We start from the raw sequence: 19,884 nt of genomic DNA, 5'->3' as shown, positions 1-19,884 counted from the left end.
TACTTTCCCATTGTTCCTCAACTGTAGTGTATGATATACCTTTTTCTAGCTGAGTCTCTACTTTTATCCAATGTAAAAAACACCATTTCAAATTTTGCAACATTTGACTGTGTAAAACCTAGGAGTACTACTTATTTCTCTGAGAGTGAGGCAGTTATATTATTACTGTGTAAAATCTAGCAGTACTACTTATTTCTCTGAGAGTGAGGTAGATATATATTATTACTGTGTAAAACCTAGCAGTACTACTTATTTCTCTGAGAGTGAGGCAGATATATTATTACTGTGTAAAATCTAGCATTACTACTTATTTCTCTGAGAGTGAGGTAGATATATATATATTATTACTGTGTAAAACCTAGCAGTACTACTTATTTCTCTGCGAGTGAGGCAGATATGTAGCATTTTGCAACAAAACATGATTATTTGTCTCTCTGAAATGAAACCATCAAGTGATAGATTTTAAACAAATACATGTCTGTCATTTATCAACCCCATGCCATGATTAGCTAGTAAAAAGACACCAATCTCTTTCATAATTTATTTAAACAATAGAGGCTAATTGACGAACATTTCTGAAAATGGATATATAGCGTTTTGGAATGAAACTCTTCTTATGTTTCCCCATCTGAGCTCAGAGTAGATGAGAGACGTAATGTTTGTCTCTGTTGTGTTGAAGCCCAATCAAGCAGGAGATACCAGCCTCCCCTGTACCCAGCTGTGTGTCCATGAAGAGTGACAGGTCTATGGGTCTACCTATATTCTTCAGAGAGGGAGACCTTTCTATTGAACAAAGGTAAGAAGAACTCATGGGTCATGGTCAGTGAGTTAAACAACACTGTCTCTAGTCATTTCTCCTCTCCCATTTTCCCATTTCTGTTGGTGCTGTCATCTTCAGGACAGGAATACCGGCTTACTTAACGGAGGAATAAACACACATGTTCATCGTTGGTGTTTTAACCAGAACGGGGGAAATGCCCTTGCTTTATTTTCGCACATGCGCAGTTGTACATTTCTCATAGGGCATGACTGTACCAGTGTAAGAACACAATTTAATAACATATTATATGTTAACAATTTATTTTTGTTGTTTTCATAATCCATAGGCTAATCCTTTTTTCCATTTTCATAGTCCTGAAACAATATTAAACTAACACAACATTCCCTCCCTGTGTGTGTTTGTGTGCACTCCCTGGATGAGGAGATGTAATCTCTATCCTGATTGCCTAGTCACTTTTACCGCTACATACATGTACATATTACCTCAACTTCCTGGTACCCCTGCAGATTGACTCAGTAGTGGTACTCCTTGTATATAGTCTAGTTATTACCTCAACTTCCTGGTACCCCTGCACATTGACTCAGTACTCCTTATAGCCTCATTATTGTTATTTTATTATGTTACTATTTCCTTTTTTTATTTAGCTAATTTTTGTGACTTTTTAACTGCATTGTTGGGAAAGGGCTCATAAGTAAGCATTTCACAGTAAAGTTTACCACTGTTGTATTCGGCGCATGTTAGAAATACAATTTGATTTGATTATAAGCTCATGCGCAGAAATACGTCATTTGGTCTAATGTGCAGGCCGTCAAATCAAAGGCACTCCTTCGATATAAAGTTGTTTTTGACTAACATGTGTCAGTTTGTTAAACTACTTAAGACAGAACATTTTCCAAATTTAAAACTAAGGAAGTCATTTTTACCTCTCATTGACTTCCAAACCCCAAACCCTGCCCTGGTCTGCTTCATATGCGTTCCCAGAATACATTTTTTACATCAGCAGTTGTCACCAAGTGCTTATATAGAAACCCAGTCTAAAACCCCAAAGAGCAAGCAATGCAGATGTAGAAGCACGGTGGCTAGGAAAAACTCCCTAGAAAGGCAGGAACCTAGGAAGAAACATAGAGAGGATGCTAGGGGGAGATTATAAGAGGATATGGCCATTAAGTTCAGATTGTTTTTCAAGATTTAAAAATTTTCATAGATGACTAACAGGGTCAAATAATAATCACTGTTGTTATAGAGGTTGCAACACGTCAGCACCTCAGGAGTAAATGTCAGTTGGCTTTTCATAGCCGAGCATTCAGAGGTCGAGACAGCAGGAGTGGTAGAGAGAGAGAGAGAGGGAGAGAGAGAGAGAGAGAGAGGGTTGAAACAGCAGGTTCGGGACAAGGTCGCACGTCCGGTGAACAGGTCAGAGTTCCAGATCCGCAGGCAGACCAGTAGAAACTGGATCAGCAGCACGACAAGGTATCACGTCCGGTGGAGCATGTGTCGATACTGATAGGATCAAAAGAAGGGGAGCGCTGCTCTTGGATCAGCTTTCTCCATTCAAATCTTTCCTTAACATTATAATTATTTCACAATACTGACCACGGATCAGCTTCTAGAAAGATATTACTACCTACGGCTGCAAATATTGAGGTAGTTTATTCTAATGCTTACACAATAAAAATGCACTAAATCACAGATTCGGCACATCATTGGGCACATGTTAGGCTACACATCATGAAATATATTGAGACAGATTACAGACAGTAGCCTACAAGTAGCAACATAGAACTCAATTAATTAAACATGAAATGTATTTCAATATGATTGAAATAGGCCTATAGCCTACTGTTTATATTTTAATGCAGTCATCTCGGTTTTCATTTGAAGCATCATTTTATACATCACTTGTTTGTATCAATTGCAAAGATATTTGCAACTTTGTATTTGTAGTCAACTTTGTTCTGAATTGATCAGCATCACAGAGAGACAGATAAACTATGTGATTCTATGTTTAGGGGAGATCTTCTGTGTTTAAAGTGAGACAGGAGGGCTAAACTAGTTTCTAATGATTCACAACTCACTTAGTCTTTCTACAAGTGGTCTGAGGCAGGCGTTAGATTATGAGTGTTTTCAAGTGCAACGTTAATAACAATGGTTTTTTGAACCAGCTCAGAGATTTTACAATGCTCCTATGAATGTTCTATCAATACACTATGATGCTCCTATGAATGTTATAACAATACACTATGATGCTCCTATGAATATTCTAACAATACACTATGATGCTCCTATGAATGTTTTAGCAATACACTATGATGCTCCTATGAATGTTCTAACAATACACTATGATGCTCCTACGAATGTTCTAACAATACACTATGATGCTCCTATGAATATTCTAACAATACACCATGATGCTCCTATGAATGTTCTAGCAATACACTATGATGCTCCTACGAATGTTCTAACAATACACTATGATGCTCCTATGAATGTTATAACAATACACTATGATGCTCCTATGAATATTCTAACAATACACTATGATGCTCCTATGAATGTTTTAGCAATACACTATGATGCTCCTACGAATGTTCTAACAATACACTATGATGCTCCTACGAAGGTCTAACAATACACTATGATGCTCCTATGAATGTTATAACAATACTCTATGATGCTCCTATGAATATTCTAACAATACACTATGATGCTCCTATGAATGTTTTAGCAATACACTATGATGCTCCTACGAATGCTCTAACAATACACTATGATGCTCCTACGAATGTTCTAACAATACACTATGATGCTCCTATGAATATTCTAACAATACACTATGATGCTCCTATGAATGTTTTAGCAATACACTATGATGCTCCTACGAATGTTCTAACAATACACTATGATGCTCCTACGAATGTTCTAACAATACACTATGATGCTCCTATGAATATTCTAACAATACACCATGATGCTCCTACGAATGTTCTAGCAATACACTATGATGCTCCTACGAATGTTCTAACAATACACTATGATGCTCCTACGAATGTTCTAACAATACACTATGATGCTCCTATGAATATTCTAACAATACACCATGATGCTCCTCTGAATGTTCTAGCAATACACTATGATGCTCCTACGAATGTTCTAACAATACACTATGATGCTCCTATGAATATTCTAACAATACACCATGATGCTCCTATGAACGTTCTAGCAATACACTATGATGCTCCTATGAATATTCTAACAATACACCATGATGCTCCTACGAATGTTCTAGCAATACACTATGATGCTCCTACGAATGTTCTAACAATACACTATGATGCTCCTACGAATGTTCTAACAATACACTATGATGCTCCTATGAATATTCTAACAATACACCATGATGCTCCTATGAATGTTCTAGCAATACACTATGATGCTCCTACGAATGTTCTAACAATACACTATGATGCTCCTATGAATATTCTAACAATACACCATGATGCTCCTATGAATGTTCTAGCAATACACTATGATGCTCCTACGAATGTTCTAACAATACACTATGATGCTCCTACGAATGTTCTAACAATACACTTTTTTATTTATTATTTAACCTTTATTTAACCAGGAAGGGCTCATTGAGATTTAAAATCTCTTTTTCAAGAGCGTCCTGGCCAAGATAGGCAGCACCAAGTCATTACAAAAAATTACAGACAGACAACATGAAAAACTACAAGTAATCTAGTAAAAACCATTCATGAATTCACAAGAGTATAACAATATCAAAAACAGCAAATTAAAAACATTGACAGGTCAGGGAATCAGCCTCAAAATCCTTCATCAGAGATTTAAAAACACCAATCGGGACAAGTTCTTCCAGTTTAAAATTATTGAGGAAACACTATGATGCTCCTATGAATATTCTAACAATACACCATGATGCTCCTATGAATGTTCTAGCAATACACTATGATGCTCCTGCGAATGTTCTAACAATACACTTAGCCTTAAGATGCTTTTGTGAGACTGGGCCCTGTATAAGAACATCCGCTAAATGACTAAAATGTAATGTTTTACGTACAGATCTCATATTACTGTATTTAATTTGTTATTTAAAATGTAGTTATTTGTTACATTTGACTGTGTAAAACCTAGCTGTACTATTTCTCTGAGAGTGAGGTAGATATATATATATACTATTACTGTGTAAAACCTAGCAGTACTACTTATTTCTCTGAGAGTGAGTCAGATATATATTATTACTGTGTAAAACCTAGCAGTACTACTTATTTCTCTGAGAGTGAGGCAGATAGATATTATTACTGTGTAAAACCTAGCAGTACTACTTATTTCTCTGAGAGTGAGACAGATATATAGCATTTGGCAAAAAAACTGCATTATCTGAAATAAACCATCAAGTGATTTTAAACAAAAAAAACACACCCATTTCATTTATAATTTCTTTCAACAATAAAAGCTAATTTACGAACTTTCTGAAAATGGAAATATAGCGATTTGTAAAGAAACTCTTCTTATGTTTCCCCATCTGAGCTCAGAGTAGATGAGAGACGTAATGTTTGTCTCTGTTGTGTTGAAGCCCAATCAAGCAGGAGAGACCAGCCTCCCCTGTACCCAGCTGTGTGTCCATGAAGAGTGACAGGTCTATGGGTCTACCTATATTCTTCAGAGAGGGAAACCTTTCTACTGAACAAAGGTAAGAAGAACTCATGGGTCATGGTCAGTGAGTTAAACAACACTGTCTCTAGTCATTTCTCCTCTCCCATTTTACCATTTATTTTTGTTGTTTTCATAATCCATAGGCTAAACCTTTTTTTCCATTTTCATAGTCCTAAAACGATATTAAACAAACACAACATTCCCTCCCTGTGTGTGTGTGTGTGTGTGTGTGTGTGTGTGTGTGTGTGTGTGTGTGTGTGTGTGTGTGTGTGTGTGTGTGTGTGTGTGTGTGAGTGTGAGTGTGAGTGTGAGTGTGAGTGTGAGTGTGAGTGTGAGTGTGTGTGTGTGTGTGTGTGTGTACTCCCTGGATGAGGAAATGTAATCTCATGTTTTGTCCACAGAAACCAACAGGAGAGATCAGAGTCAGAGATTCTCAGTGGTCAGTCTTCCCAGAGTCATCAAACAGACCTGGCCTCCATATTCAGTGTATGTGGTCCTGTTATGTACATTTGTTTTTGTTTACCTCAAGTAAAGTTGATCTGTCAATCATTCATTAATGTGTTAATGAGAAAGCATTTAGTCTCTTGCTTAACTGATTTACTTGATTTATTTCAGTTGCTTGAAGAGAATATTATGACATTTGTGAAGAAGGAGCTGAAGATGTTCAAGAGGATTCTTAGTCCAGAACTCCCAGAAGGCTTTGAGAGTCAGAAGCAGGATAAGGAAGTGGTGGATGCTGAAGATGAGAAGCAGGAGAGCAGTGCCAGAGAGGGGGCTCTGAAGATCACACTGCACGTCCTGAGGAAAATGAACCAGAAGGAGCTTGCTGACACACTGGAGAAAAGTAAGAGCTGTCTGCCTCATGTTGAATGCTGTTTTAGAACATTTAAATGTTGTAGCTAAAGTACAGCTAAAGTAGCTGTGTAACTCAATGATATTGTAGCAGCCTTAACACAACACCTAGTGACCTCATCAAGTAGCAGCAGGGATGTGTTGTGTTGATTAAATTAGAGAGAGAGAGAGAGAGAGAGAGAGAGAGAGAGAGAGAGAGAGAGAGAGAGAGAGAGAGAGAGAGAGAGAGAGAGAGAGAGAGAGAGAGAGAGAGAGAGCATTAATGATACCATCATTAATACGAATAATAATATAAACAGTCACTCCAGTGTGTAATGCATTATGAAAACATTTTCAGATTTATACAGACAGTTAAGATAATAAATTATTATAATTTAAAGTTTATGACAGTCCTAGAATACTGTAGGCATTAAAACAGATGTAATATTAATATCCTCTGTGTTATTTCTTCATTCAGATGATCTTGCTGTGATTTGCCAACGTGAACTCAAATCTAATCTAAAGAAGAAGTTTCAATGTGTATTTGAGGGGATCGCTAAACAAGGAAACCCAACACTTCTCAATAAGATCTACACAGAGCTCTACATCACAGAGGGTGGAACAGGAGAGGTCAATAATGAACATGAGCTGAGACAGATTGAGACAACAACCAGGAAACAAGCAAAACCAGAGACTGCAATCAAATGTAACGACATCTTCAAACCCTTAACTGGACAAGACAAACTTATCAGCACTGTGCTGACAAAGGGAGTCGCTGGCATTGGAAAAACAGTCTCTGTGCAGAAGTTCATTCTGGACTGGGCTGAAGGAAAAGCAAATCAGGATGTCCAATTTGTATTTTCATTCCCTTTTCGGGAGCTGAATTTGATGAAAGGGGAAAAACACACTTTCATTGAACTTCTCAATCACTTCTCAATGGAAACCAAAGAATCAAGAATCTCCAACTACGACAAGTACAAAGTTCTGTTCATCTTTGATGGTCTGGATGAGTGCCGACTGCCCCTAGACTTCCAGAAGAACAAGATATGCTGTGACATCACAAAGTCAACCTCAGTGGATGTTCTGCTGACAAATCTCATCAAGGGAAATCTGCTTCCCTCTGCTCTCCTCTGGATAACTACCCGACCTGCAGCAGCCAATAAGATCCCTTCAGTGTGTGTTGACCAGGTGACAGAGGTACGAGGGTTCAATGACCCACAGAAGGAGGAGTACTTCAGGAAGAGATTAAGTGATGAGGACCTGGCCAGCAGAATCATCTCACACATAAAGACATCAAGGAGCCTCCACATCATGTGCCACATTCCAGTCTTCTGTTGGATTTCTGCAATAGTCCTTGAACACATGTTGAAACATAAGAGAGAAGAGATGCCCAAGACTCTGACTGAGATGTACACACACCTTGTGGAGTTTCATACCAAACAGAAGAATGAAAAGTATCTTGGGAAAGAAGAGACAGGTCCACACTGGAATAAAGAGAGCATTCTGTCACTGGGAAAACTGGCTTTTCAACAGCTTGTGAAGGGCAATCTAATTTTCTATGAAGAAGACCTGAAAAAGGCTGGCATTGATGTCAATGAAGCCTCAGTGTACTCAGGATTGTGCACACAGCTCTTTAAAGAGGAATGTGGGCAGTACCAGGACAAGGTGTACTGCTTCGTGCATCTGAGCATTCAGGAGTTTCTGGCTGCTGTATATGTGTTCCTCTCATTCATCAACAACAATGAGAATCTAATGGCGGAACAGCAATCAACGTCCAGGAACTTTTCTGTGAGGATCAGACACAAGCGTAAAGTTACTGTCTACAAGAGTGCTGTGGATAAAGCCTTACAAAGTGAGACGGGAAACCTGGACCTTTTCCTCCGCTTCCTTCTGGGCCTCTCACTGGAGTCCAATCAGAAGCACTTACGAGGTCTACTGACAAAGACAAGAAGCAGCTCACAGAGCCATGAAGAAACAGTCAAGTACATCAAGGAGAAGATCAGGGAGAATCCCTCTCCAGAGAGGTGCATCAATCTGTTCCACTGTCTGAATGAACTGAATGACCATTCTCTAGTGGAGGAGATCCAAAGCTACCTGAGATCAGGAAGTCGCTCAAAAGCCAAACTGTCACCTGCACAGTGGTCAGCTCTGGTCTTTGTGTTGCTGACTTCAGAAAAGGAGCTGGATGTGTTTGACCTGAAGAAATACTCCAGATCAGAGGAAGGTCTTCTGAGGCTGCTGCCAGTGGTCAAAGCCTCCAGAGCTGCTCTGTGAGTACATCAAATGACATATAAGAACTAATCATCAGGAATAAATATTAAGTTTAGAGAAATATATGTATTATAATATGTATATAATATATAATATTACATTGAAAAACTTACTGAATCAATGCATTGATGTTCATATTAGTATAACAATATGACCATACAATTCTAGGAGACGGAAGATGAATCGATATGTTGTTTAAGAGAATAAACCAAATGCATCTGCCATTGTCCTTCTACACTACTGGTGTTAAATTAACAGTGTGTTTGTGAAATCATGATGATCACTCTGTCAGGCTGTCAGGCTGTGGAGTCACAGAGGAAGGCTGTGCTTCTCTGGTCTCAGCTCTGAAGTCAAACCCCTCACACCTGAGAGAGCTGGATCTGAGTAACAATGACCTGAAGGATTCAGGAGTGAAGCTGCTCTCTGCTGTCCTGGGGAATCCCCACTGTAAACTGGAGACTCTGAGGTCAGTATTCCTGTAGTTGGTCAACAAGTGATAACTGTTCAGCAGATCCACATGTGTTTACCAGACACACATAGTCCACACCATATGTGTTTGGACTGTGAAGTTTACAGTTTTAAATTTGGTGCTATACTCCATCATTTTGGATTTGAGATACAATGTTTCATATTAGGCAACAGTATATAATGTCACCTTTTATTTGAGGATATTTTCTTACATATTTGTGTTACTGTTTAGAAATGAAAGCACTTTATGTATCTAGTTCTTCCATTTGAAAAAGTCATAATAATTTGGACATATTCACTTATATTGTATTAAAGTAGTCATAAGTTTAGTATTTGGTCCCATATTCCTTACCCACAGTGATTACCTCAAGCTTGTGATTCTACAAACTTGTTGAATATATTTGCAGTTTTTTTTGGTTGTGTTTTGGTTTATGTTTTCCCCAATAGAAACTGATTGGTGAATAATGTCCTGTCATTTTGGAGTTACAGTGTTGAGACACCGAAGTTTGTTGTTCAATTTGCTTTTTGCTTTACGGTCAGGGGCAGTATGAGTGTAGCCAGATCCTTTTCACTCGCTATCTTTGTTTCATTTTGTGGTTCACCGGATTCGTCATCATCCTCGAGACGAGGGACAGAAGAACGACCTGCTAGTTAGCCAAGCTAGTCGGTACAGCTAGCTAAGCTAGCTACTCTACCAGCAGCATCCTAGTTATCCTAGCTACCACTACATCATCACCGGCTGCCTGCATTTCTTGTGGACCGATGGAGCTCCCTGGTTGTTTCTTCCACCTGTTAAATACCGTGGAGGGCTTCTCCCTCTCTCATTGACGGATGCTGGCCTACGCTCCCTCTGTCCGGTTCTCCTCTCTTCACTAGATGGATGGTAACTTTAGTGTTTAACCCCTCTGTGTCCAAGGACCAAACTTTTGAATATCATTTTTTTAACGCTTTTTTTCTGAGAAAAATTAGTTCATTGTATCCGCCATGGAGCCCAGTTTCATAATATTACCTTGTCCCTAGTTATGAAGTAATCACGAAAAAATAGGCCTAATGTTCGGACATTTTTCACCCTACCAGCTCCTATTAGTTCTATTGAGCTCCGTGGCACCGACTCGCCTTCAGAACGTTCTATTGCCAGTTCATTGTTCTGCGTCACAATGCCAGCTTCACTATTGTTATCAATGAGACCTGCCTGCGTTAACCCTGTATGTTTACCTCAGGTAACTTATTATTAACAAGGTTACAGCTACTTGGTGAGCGTTAACCCTGTAGGTTTACCTCAGGTAACTTATTATTAACAAGGTTACAACTACTTGGTGAGCATTAACCCTGTAGGTTTACCTCAGGTAACTTATTATTAACAAGGTGACGGCTACTTTGTGAGCGCACTCAATGTTAACCTGAGTACATGTTGTGGTCACTAATAGTGAGGTGAGACACAGTTTAAGAGGCGATGGCTGGCGGATAGCCATCAAACATTAAACATTTTCTGGTAATGGTTAACCATATTTGTTTTAAGAAAAAAGTGTACAATCTAAACAAAACGCATGTCCCTGTCCTCTTTTTCAAGATGTGGCCGATTTAAACAGCCAGAAGACATTTTTAAATTAAGAAATAACAATTTTTTGGACGACTTGTTGTTTCTAAATGACTGCTGGGTAATTTGATATGCATCTAAATCTTCGTTCATAGGCATCAAATTGAGCGAATGCTGCGCAGGTTCACTGAGTTGCAAACCAAATGGGTATAATGGGGTGATTGTTGTCTAATTGGGTGGTCTAGCTAATGGATTTGTAGATCTGACGCAGTTGCTACCTCAGATTATGAGCCTAGCAAGTGTCATGAAGGAGTTATGTAGTACCCACAGACGGCCACAGGGAGGCGCAAGAGAGCAATAAACCCATACTGTTTTTTTGCCATAAGAACCATAAACCTAACATTCATTCAAATGTATTTATAATGCACTCACTGTTCACCTCGTTGTGGTCATCATTGTCGGCAGGAATATGGGACCAAATACTAAACATTTGACTACTTTAAAACACAATAAGTGAATTGGTCAGAATACTTATGACGTCTTCAAATAGGGGACTAGATACATAAAGTGCATTTATTTTTCTAAATGGTGAAACAGATATGTATGAAAATACCCTCAAATAAAAGGTGACATTATATACTGTCACCTCATATGAAACATTTGTTTTAAAATCCAAAATGCTGGAGTATAGAGCCACATTTCAAATGTTAGCTTAACTGTCAAACTAGATGTGGTGTGGACTGTATACGCAATACAATCTAAATCTGATACCTCACTGTCTGTCTTTTGACTGATACTGCTTTTTAAACTGCTCTGGTCAGTCTACTCAAATATTTGTACTTTATATTTTTCTCTCTATAAGCAATATTATGATAATTTCTAATAATGATACATTCATTTATGAATAGATATGGCAGGTTTCAGGACACTGATATATCTGAATATGTTGAAAAAATATACTGCCACTATTTTCACCACCAAAGAATAGCAGTGTGGTTTTAATATGATTTGACTCTTTACAGGCTGTCAGGCTGTCTAGTCACAGAGGAAGGCTGTGCTTCTCTGGTCTCAGCTCTGAAGTCAAACCCCTCACACCTGAGAGAGCTGGACCTGAGCTACAATCACCCAGGAGACTCAGGAGTCAGACTGCTCTCTGCTGGACTGGAGGATCCACACTGCAGACTGGAGAAACTCAAGTATGTAGAGGGTTTATGTCAATGTTCATATCAGACATGTTGGAGTTATCAGGCTAGTTAAGACAAACATTCTGACCACCACTTGGACTAAGTTATATAAAGACTGTGTGTGTGTGTGTGTGTGTGTGTGTGTGTGTGTGTTTGTGTTCTGTGTGTGCACGTGTATCAGTACACACAGAACACACACACACACAAATGCACACACACACAGACTGGACACACACACACTGGACCCACACACTGGACACACACACACACACACACATACACACTGGACACACACACACACCAAACACCCGATACACCACACACACACACACACACACACACACACACTGGACACACACACACACTGGACACACAAACACACACTTGACTCACACACGCTGGACACACACACAGGACACACACACATACACTGGAAACACTTACACACTGGACACACACACACACTGGACACACACACAAACTGGACACACACACACACACACACACACACACACACACACACACACTAGGATTCATTTAGTAGTGTTTAGAAACATGTTATCTACTCACTTAGACAGAATATGTATCTAGTCATCATCCACCATTCAGTTACTATCGGGCAAAACATAACCCAAAACACAACCAAAACAAACTGCAAATGCAACCAACGAGTTTGGGACCAAATACTGAACTTTTGACTACTTTAATACACTATAAGTGAATTTGTCAGAATACTTATGAATTCTTCAAATAGGGGGCCTAGATACATAAAGTGCTTTCATTTCTAAATGTTGAAACAGATATGTATGAAAATACCCTCAAATAAAAGGTGACATTATATACTGTCACCTCATATGAAACATTTGATCTCAAATCCAAAATGTTGGAGTATAGAGCCACATTTAAAATGTTAGCTTCACTGTCAAAATAGATATGGTGTGGACTGTATACTCAATACAATCTAAATCTGATACCTCACTGTCTGTCTTTTGACTGATACTGCTTTTTAAACTGCTCTGGTCAGTCTACTCAAATATTTGTACTATACATGTTTCTGTCTACAAGCAACATTATGATAATTTGTCATATCTAATAATGATACATTCATTCATTTATGAATAGATATGTTAAGTTTCAGGACACTGATATATCTGAAAATGTTGAAAAAATATATTGCCACTCTATTTTCACCACCAAAGAATAGCAGTGTGGTTTTAATATGATTTTACTCTTTGCAGGCTGTCAGGCTGTCTAGTCACAGAGGAAGGCTGTGTTTCTCTGGTCTCAGCTCTGAAGTCAAACCCCTCACACCTGAGAGAGCTGGACCTGAGCTACAATCACCCAGGAGACTCAGGAGTCAGACTGCTCTCTGCTGTACTGGGGAATCCCCACTGTAAACTGGAGACTCTGAGGTCAGTATTCCTGTAGTTGGTAAACAAGTGATAACTGTTCACCAGATCCACATGTGTTTACCAGGCACACATAGTCCACACCATATGTGTTTGGACAGTGAAGCTTACAGTTTTAAATTTGGAGCTATGCTCCAGCATTTTGGATTTGAGATAGAATGTTTCATATTAGGTGACAGTATATAATGTCACCTTTTATTTGAGAGTATTTTCATACATATCTGTTTTACTGTTTAGAAATGAAATCACTTTATGTATCTAGTTCTTCCATTTGAAAAAGTCATAATAATTTGGACATATTCACTTATATTGTATTAAAGTAGTCATAAGTTTAGTATTTGGTCCCATATTCCTTACCCACAGTGATTACATCAAGCTTGTGATTCTACAAACTTGTTGAATGCATTTGCAGTTTGTCTTGGTTGTGTTTTGGATGACGTTTTTCCCAATAGAAACTGAATGGTGAATAATGTCCTGTCATTTTGGAGTCACTTCACTTGTATTGTCAGTAAGAATAGAAGATGTTTCTGAACACTTCTACATTCATGTGGATGCTACGATGATTATGAATAATCATGAATGAATCGTGAATGATGATGAATGAGAAAGTTACAGAGGAACAAGGATCATACCCCCTCTGTTATTGGTAATAGTGAGAGGTTAGAATGTTTTGTTGTAGCCTCTGTAACTTTCTCATTCATTATTATTCATGATTCATTCATGATTTTTCTTAATCATGGCATCATCAGGATTAATTTAGTAGTGTTTAGAAACATGTTATCTACTCACTTAGACAGAAAATTACTCCAGTCATCATCCACCATTCAGTTACTATTGGACAAAACATAACCCAAAACATAACCAAAACAAACTGCAAATGCAACCAACGAGTTTGAGACCAAATACTAAACTCTTGACTACTTTAATACACTATAAGTGAATTGGTCAGAATACTTATGACTACTTCAAATAGGGGGACTAGATACATAAAGTGCTTTCATTTCTAAACGGTGAAACAGATATGTATTAAAATATCCTCAAATTAAAGGTGACATTATATACTGTCACCTCATATGAAACATTTGATCTGAAATCCAAAATGCTGGAGTATAGAGCCACATTTAAAATGTCAGTTTCACTGTCAAAATAGATATGGTATGGACTGTATACTCAATACAATCTAAATCTGATACCTCACTGTCTGTCTTTTGACTGATACTGCTTTTTAAACTGCTCTGGTCAGTCTACTCAAATATTTGTAATATGCATTTTTTTCTCTACACACAATATAATGATTTTTTCTAATAATAATATATATATATATGATAGATATGGCAGATTTCAGGACACTGGTATGAATGAAAATGTTGAAAAAATATACTGCCACTATTTTCACCACCAAAGAATAGCAGTGTGGTTTTAATATGATTTGACTCTTTGCAGGCTGTCAGGCTGTCTAGTTACAGAGGAAGGCTGTGCTTCTCTGGTCTCAGCTCTGAAGTCAAACCCCTCATACCTGAGAGAGCTGGATCTGAGTAACAATGACCTGAAGGATTCAGGAGTGAAGCTGCTCTCTGCTGGACTGGGGGATCCCCACTGTAAACTGGAGACTCTGAGGTAAGTATTCATTTAGTTGGTCAACAAGTGATAACTGTTCACCAGATCCACATGTGTTTACCAGGCACACATAGTCCACACCATATGTGTTTGGACAGTGAAGTTTACAGTTTTACATGTGGTGCTATGCTCCAGCATTTTGGATTTGAGATGGAATATTTCATATTAGGCAACAGTGTATAATGTCACCTTTTATTTGAGGATATTTTCATACATATCTGTGTTACTGTTTGGAAATGAAAGCACTTTATGTGTCTAGTTCTCCCATTTGAAAAAGTCTTAATAATTTGGACATATTCACTTATATTGTATTAAAGTAGTCATAAGTTTAGTATTTGGTCCCTTATTCCTTACCCACAGTGATTACATCAAGCTTGTGATTCTACAAACTTGTTGAATGCATTTGCGGTTTGTTTTGGTTCACACACACTGGACACACTCACACACTGGACACACACACACACACACACACACACACACACACACACACACACACGCTGGACACACAAACAACCTGGACACACACACTGGACAAACACACACGCTGTACACACACGCTGTACACACACACACTGGACACAGGCACAAACTGGACACACACACACACACACGCGGATTAATTTAGTCATAAGTTTAGTATTTGGTCCCATATTCCTTGCCTGTAGTGATTACATCAGGCGTGTGATTCTACAAACTTGTTGAATGCATTTGCAGTTTGTTTTAGTTGTGTTTTGGATGATGTTTTTCCCAATAGAAACTGAATGGTGAATAATGTCCTGTCATTTTGGAGTCACTTCACTTGTATTGTCAGTAAGAATAGAAGATGTTTCTGAACACTTCTACATTCATGTGGACGCTACCGTGATTATGAATAATCATGAATGAATCGTGAATGATGATGAATGAGAAAGTTACAGAGGAACAAGGATCATACCCCCTCTGTTATTGGTAATGGTGAGAGGTTAGCATGTTTTGTTGTAGCCTCTGTAATTTTCTCACTCATTATTTTTCATGATTCATTCATGATTTTTCTTAATCATGGCATCATCAGGATTCATTCAGTAGTGTTTAGAAACATGTTATCTACTCACTTAGACATAAAATTACTCCAGTCATCATCCACCATTCAGTTACTATTGGACAAAACATAACCCAAAACACAACCAAAACAAACTGCAAATGCAACCAACGAGTTTGAGTCACAAGCTTGATGTAGTCGTTGTGTTCAAGGAATATCGGACCAAATACTAAACTTTTGACTACTTTAAAACACTATGAGTGAATTTATCAAAATACTTATGACTTCTTCAAAAGTGGGGGACTAGATACATAAAGTGCTTTCATTTCTAAACGGTGAAACAGATATGTATGAAAATACCCTCAAATAAAAGGTGACATTATATACTGTCACCTCATATGAAACATTTGATCTCAAATCCAAAATGCTGTAGTATAGAGCCACATTTAAAATGTTATCTTTGTCAAAATAGATATGGTGTGGACTGTATACTCAATACAATCTAAATCTGATACCTCACTGTCTGTCTTTTGACTGATACTGCTTTTTAAACTGCTCTGGTCAGTCTACTCAAATATTTGTACTATACATGTTTCTCTCTACAATCAATATATGATCATTTCTAATAATGAAACATTCATTAATTTATGAATAGATATGGCAGGTTTCAGGAAACTGATATATCTGAATATGTTGAAAAAATATATTGTCACTCTATTTTCACCACCAAAGAATAGCAGTGTGGTTTTAATATGACTTGACTCTTTGCAGGCTGTCAGGCTGTCTAGTCACAGAGGAAGGCTGTGCTTCTCTGGTCTCAGCTCTGAGGTCAAACCCCTCACACCTGAGAGAGCTGGATCTGAGTAACAATGACCTGAAGGATTCAGGAGTGAAGCTGCTCTCTGCTGGACTGGGGAATCCCCACTGTAAACTGGAGACTCTGAGGTCAGTATTCCTGTAGTTGGTCAACAAGTGATAACTGTTCACCAGATCCACATGTGTTTACCAGGCACACATAGTCCACACCATATGTGTTTGGACAGTGAAGCTTACAGTTTTACATTTGGTGCTATGCTCCATCATTTTGGATTTGAGATAGAATGTTTCATATTAGGTGACATTACAGAATGTCACCTTTTATTTGAGGTTAATGGTGAGAGGTTAGCATGTTTTGTTGTAGCCTCTGTAACTCTCTCACTCATTATTATTCATGATTTATTCATTATTTTTCTCAATCATGTCATCATCAGGATTAATTTAGTAGTGTTTAGAAACCTGTTATCTACTCACTTAGACAGAAAATTACTCCAGTCATCATCCACCATTCAGTTACTATTGGACAAAACATAACCCAAAACACAACCAAAACAAACTGCAAATGCAACCAACGAGTTAGGGACCAAATACTCAACTTTTGACTACTTTAATACACTATAAGTGAATTGGTCAGAATACGTTTGACTTCTTCAAATGGGGGACTAGATATATAAAGTGCTTTCATTTCTAAACGGTGAAACAGATATGTATTAAAATACCCTCAAATAAAAGGTGACATTATATACTGTCACCTCATATGAAACATTTGATCTCAAATCCAAAATGGTGGAGTATAGAGCCACATTTAAAATGTCAGTTTCACTGTCAAAATAGATATGGTGTGGACTGTATTCTCAATACAATCTAAATCTGATACCTCACAGTCTGTCTTTTGACTGATGCTGCTTTTTAAACTGCTCTGGTCAGTCTACTCAAACATTTGTACTATACATTTTTCTCTCTACACACAATATTATGATTTTTTCTAATAATGATATATGTATGTCAGGTTTCAGGACACTGGTATAAATGAAAATGTTGAAAAAATATACTGCCACTATTTTCACCACCAAAGAATAGCAGTGCGGTTTTAATATGATTTGACTCTTTGCAGGCTGTCAGGCTGTCTAGTCACAGAGGAAGGCTGTGCTTCTCTGGTCTCAGCTCTGAAGTCAAACCCCTCACACCTGAGAGAGCTGGATCTGAGTAACAATGACCTGAAGGATTCAGGAGTGAAGCTGCTCTCTGCTGGACTGGGGAATCCCCACTGTAAACTGGAGACTCTGAGGTCAGTATTCCTGTAGTTGGTCAACAAGTGATAACTGTTCACCAGATCCACATGTGTTTACCAGGCACACATAGTCCACACCATATGTGTTTGGACAGTGAAGCTTACAGTTTTACATTTGGTGCTATGCTCCAGCATTTTGGATTTGAGATGGAATGTTTCATATTAGGCAACAGTACAGAATGTCACCTTTTATTTTAGGTTTTTCATACATATCTGTTTTACCGTTTAGAAATGAAAGCATTTTATGTGTCTAGTTCTCCCATTTGAAGAAGTCATAAATATTTAGACAAATTAATTTAGTCAAAAGTTTAGTGTTTGGTCCAATATTCTTTGCCTGCAGTGATTACATCAAGCTTGTGATTCTACAAACTTGTTGAATGCATTTGCAGTTTGTCTTGGTTGTGTTTTGGATGATGTTTTTCCCAATAGAAACTGAATGGTGAATAATGTCCTGTCATTTTGGAGTCACTTCACTTGTATTGTCAGTAAGAATAGAAGATGTTTCTGAACACTTCTACATTCATGTGGATGCTACCATGATTATGAATAATCATGAACGAATCGTGAATAAGGATGAATGAGAAAGTTACAGAGGAACAAGGATCATACCCCCTCTGTTATTGGTAATGGTGAGAGGTTAGCATGTTTTGTTGTAGCCTCTGTAACTTTCTCACTCATTATTACTCATGATTCATTCATGATCTTTCTCAATCATGGCAGTCACAGGCTTGATGTAGGCATCGCATTCAACGAATATGGGACCAAATACTAAACATTTGACTACTTTAATACACTATAAGTGAATTGGTCAGAATACTTATGACTTCTTCAAATGGGAGAAACTTAAAGTGCTTTCATTTCTAAACGGTGAAACAGATATGTATGAAAATACCCTCAAATAAAAGGTGACATTATATACTGTCATCTCATGTGAAACATTTGATCTCAAATCCAAAATGCTGGAGTATAGAGCCACATTTAAAATGTTAGCTTCACTGTCAAAATAGATATGGTGTGGACTGTATACTCAATACAATCTAAATCTGATACCTCACTGTCTGTCTTTTGACTGATACTGCTTTTTAAACTGCTCTGGTCAGTCTACTCAAATATTTGTACTATACATGTTTCTCTCTACAAGCAATATTATGATAATTTGACATTTCTTATGATGATACATTAATTTCTGAATAGATATGGCAGGTTTCAGGACACTGATATATCTGAATATGTTGAAAAAAATATACTGCCACTATTTTCACCACCAAAGAATAGAAGTGTGGTTTTAATATGATTTGACTCTTTGCAGGCTGTCAGGCTGTCTAGTCACAGAGGAAGGCTGTGCTTCTCTGGTCACAGCTCTGAAGTCAAACCCCTCACACCTGAGAGAGCTGGACCTGAGCTACAATCAACCAGGAGACTCAGGAGTCAGACTGCTCTCTGCTGGACTGGAGGATCCACACTGCAGACTGGAGAAACTGAAGTATGTAGAGGGTTTATGTCAATGTTCATATCAGACATGTTGGAGTTATCAGGCTAGTTAAGACAAACATTCTGACCACCACTTGGACTAAGTTATATAAAGACGGTGTGTGTGTGTGTCCAGTGTACGTTTCTGAGTGTGTGTGTGTGTGTGTCCTGTGTGTGTGTTTGTGTGTGGTGTGTTTGTGTATCCAGTGTGTGTGTGTCCAGTGTGTGTGTGTGTGTCCAGTGTGTGTGTGTGTGTGTGTGTGTCAAATGTGTGTGTGAGTGTGTGTCCAGTGTGTGTGTATGTGTGTGTCCCTTGTGTGTGTGTCCAGGGTGTGCGTGTGTGAGTCCAGTGTGTGTGTGTGTGTGTGTGTGTGTGTGTGTGTGTGTGTGTGTGTGTGTGTGTGTGTGTGAGAGTTCAGGTGTATCCCTCAATGACTGTCTGTTCTTCTGCTTACCGCTACAGTGTGGAACATGGTGGAGAGAACACAATGAAACCTGGACTTAGAAAATGTGAGTG

At 38.2% G+C, this 19,884-nt stretch overlaps 1 protein-coding gene across 1 annotated transcript in view; it reads left to right on the top strand.

Annotated features, from left to right (window-relative positions):
- Window positions 1-786: 786 nt before the first annotated feature.
- LOC311141221 (NLR family CARD domain-containing protein 3-like) overlaps window positions 787-19,884 on the top strand; it is a 20,615-nt gene continuing 1,517 nt past the window's right edge. Inside the window, exons 1-7 of the mRNA XM_084176481.1 lie at window positions 787-796; window positions 5,857-5,941; window positions 6,071-6,299; window positions 6,765-8,556; window positions 8,850-9,023; window positions 19,207-19,380; window positions 19,831-19,877. Coding sequence (XP_084032607.1) covers window positions 6,089-6,299; window positions 6,765-8,556; window positions 8,850-9,023; window positions 19,207-19,380; window positions 19,831-19,877 — 2,398 coding nt within the window. The 5' untranslated portion in view covers window positions 787-796; window positions 5,857-5,941; window positions 6,071-6,088. The remainder of the gene's footprint in view (window positions 797-5,856; window positions 5,942-6,070; window positions 6,300-6,764; window positions 8,557-8,849; window positions 9,024-19,206; window positions 19,381-19,830; window positions 19,878-19,884) is intronic.

Source organism: Coregonus lavaretus (assembly GCF_964263955.1).
Source record: "Coregonus lavaretus genome assembly, chromosome: 2".
In the NCBI taxonomy this organism is placed as follows: Eukaryota; Metazoa; Chordata; class Actinopteri; order Salmoniformes; family Salmonidae; genus Coregonus; species Coregonus lavaretus.
Note: the sequence above shows the minus strand (reverse complement) of the source record. Positions and strands in the feature narration are given on the sequence as shown.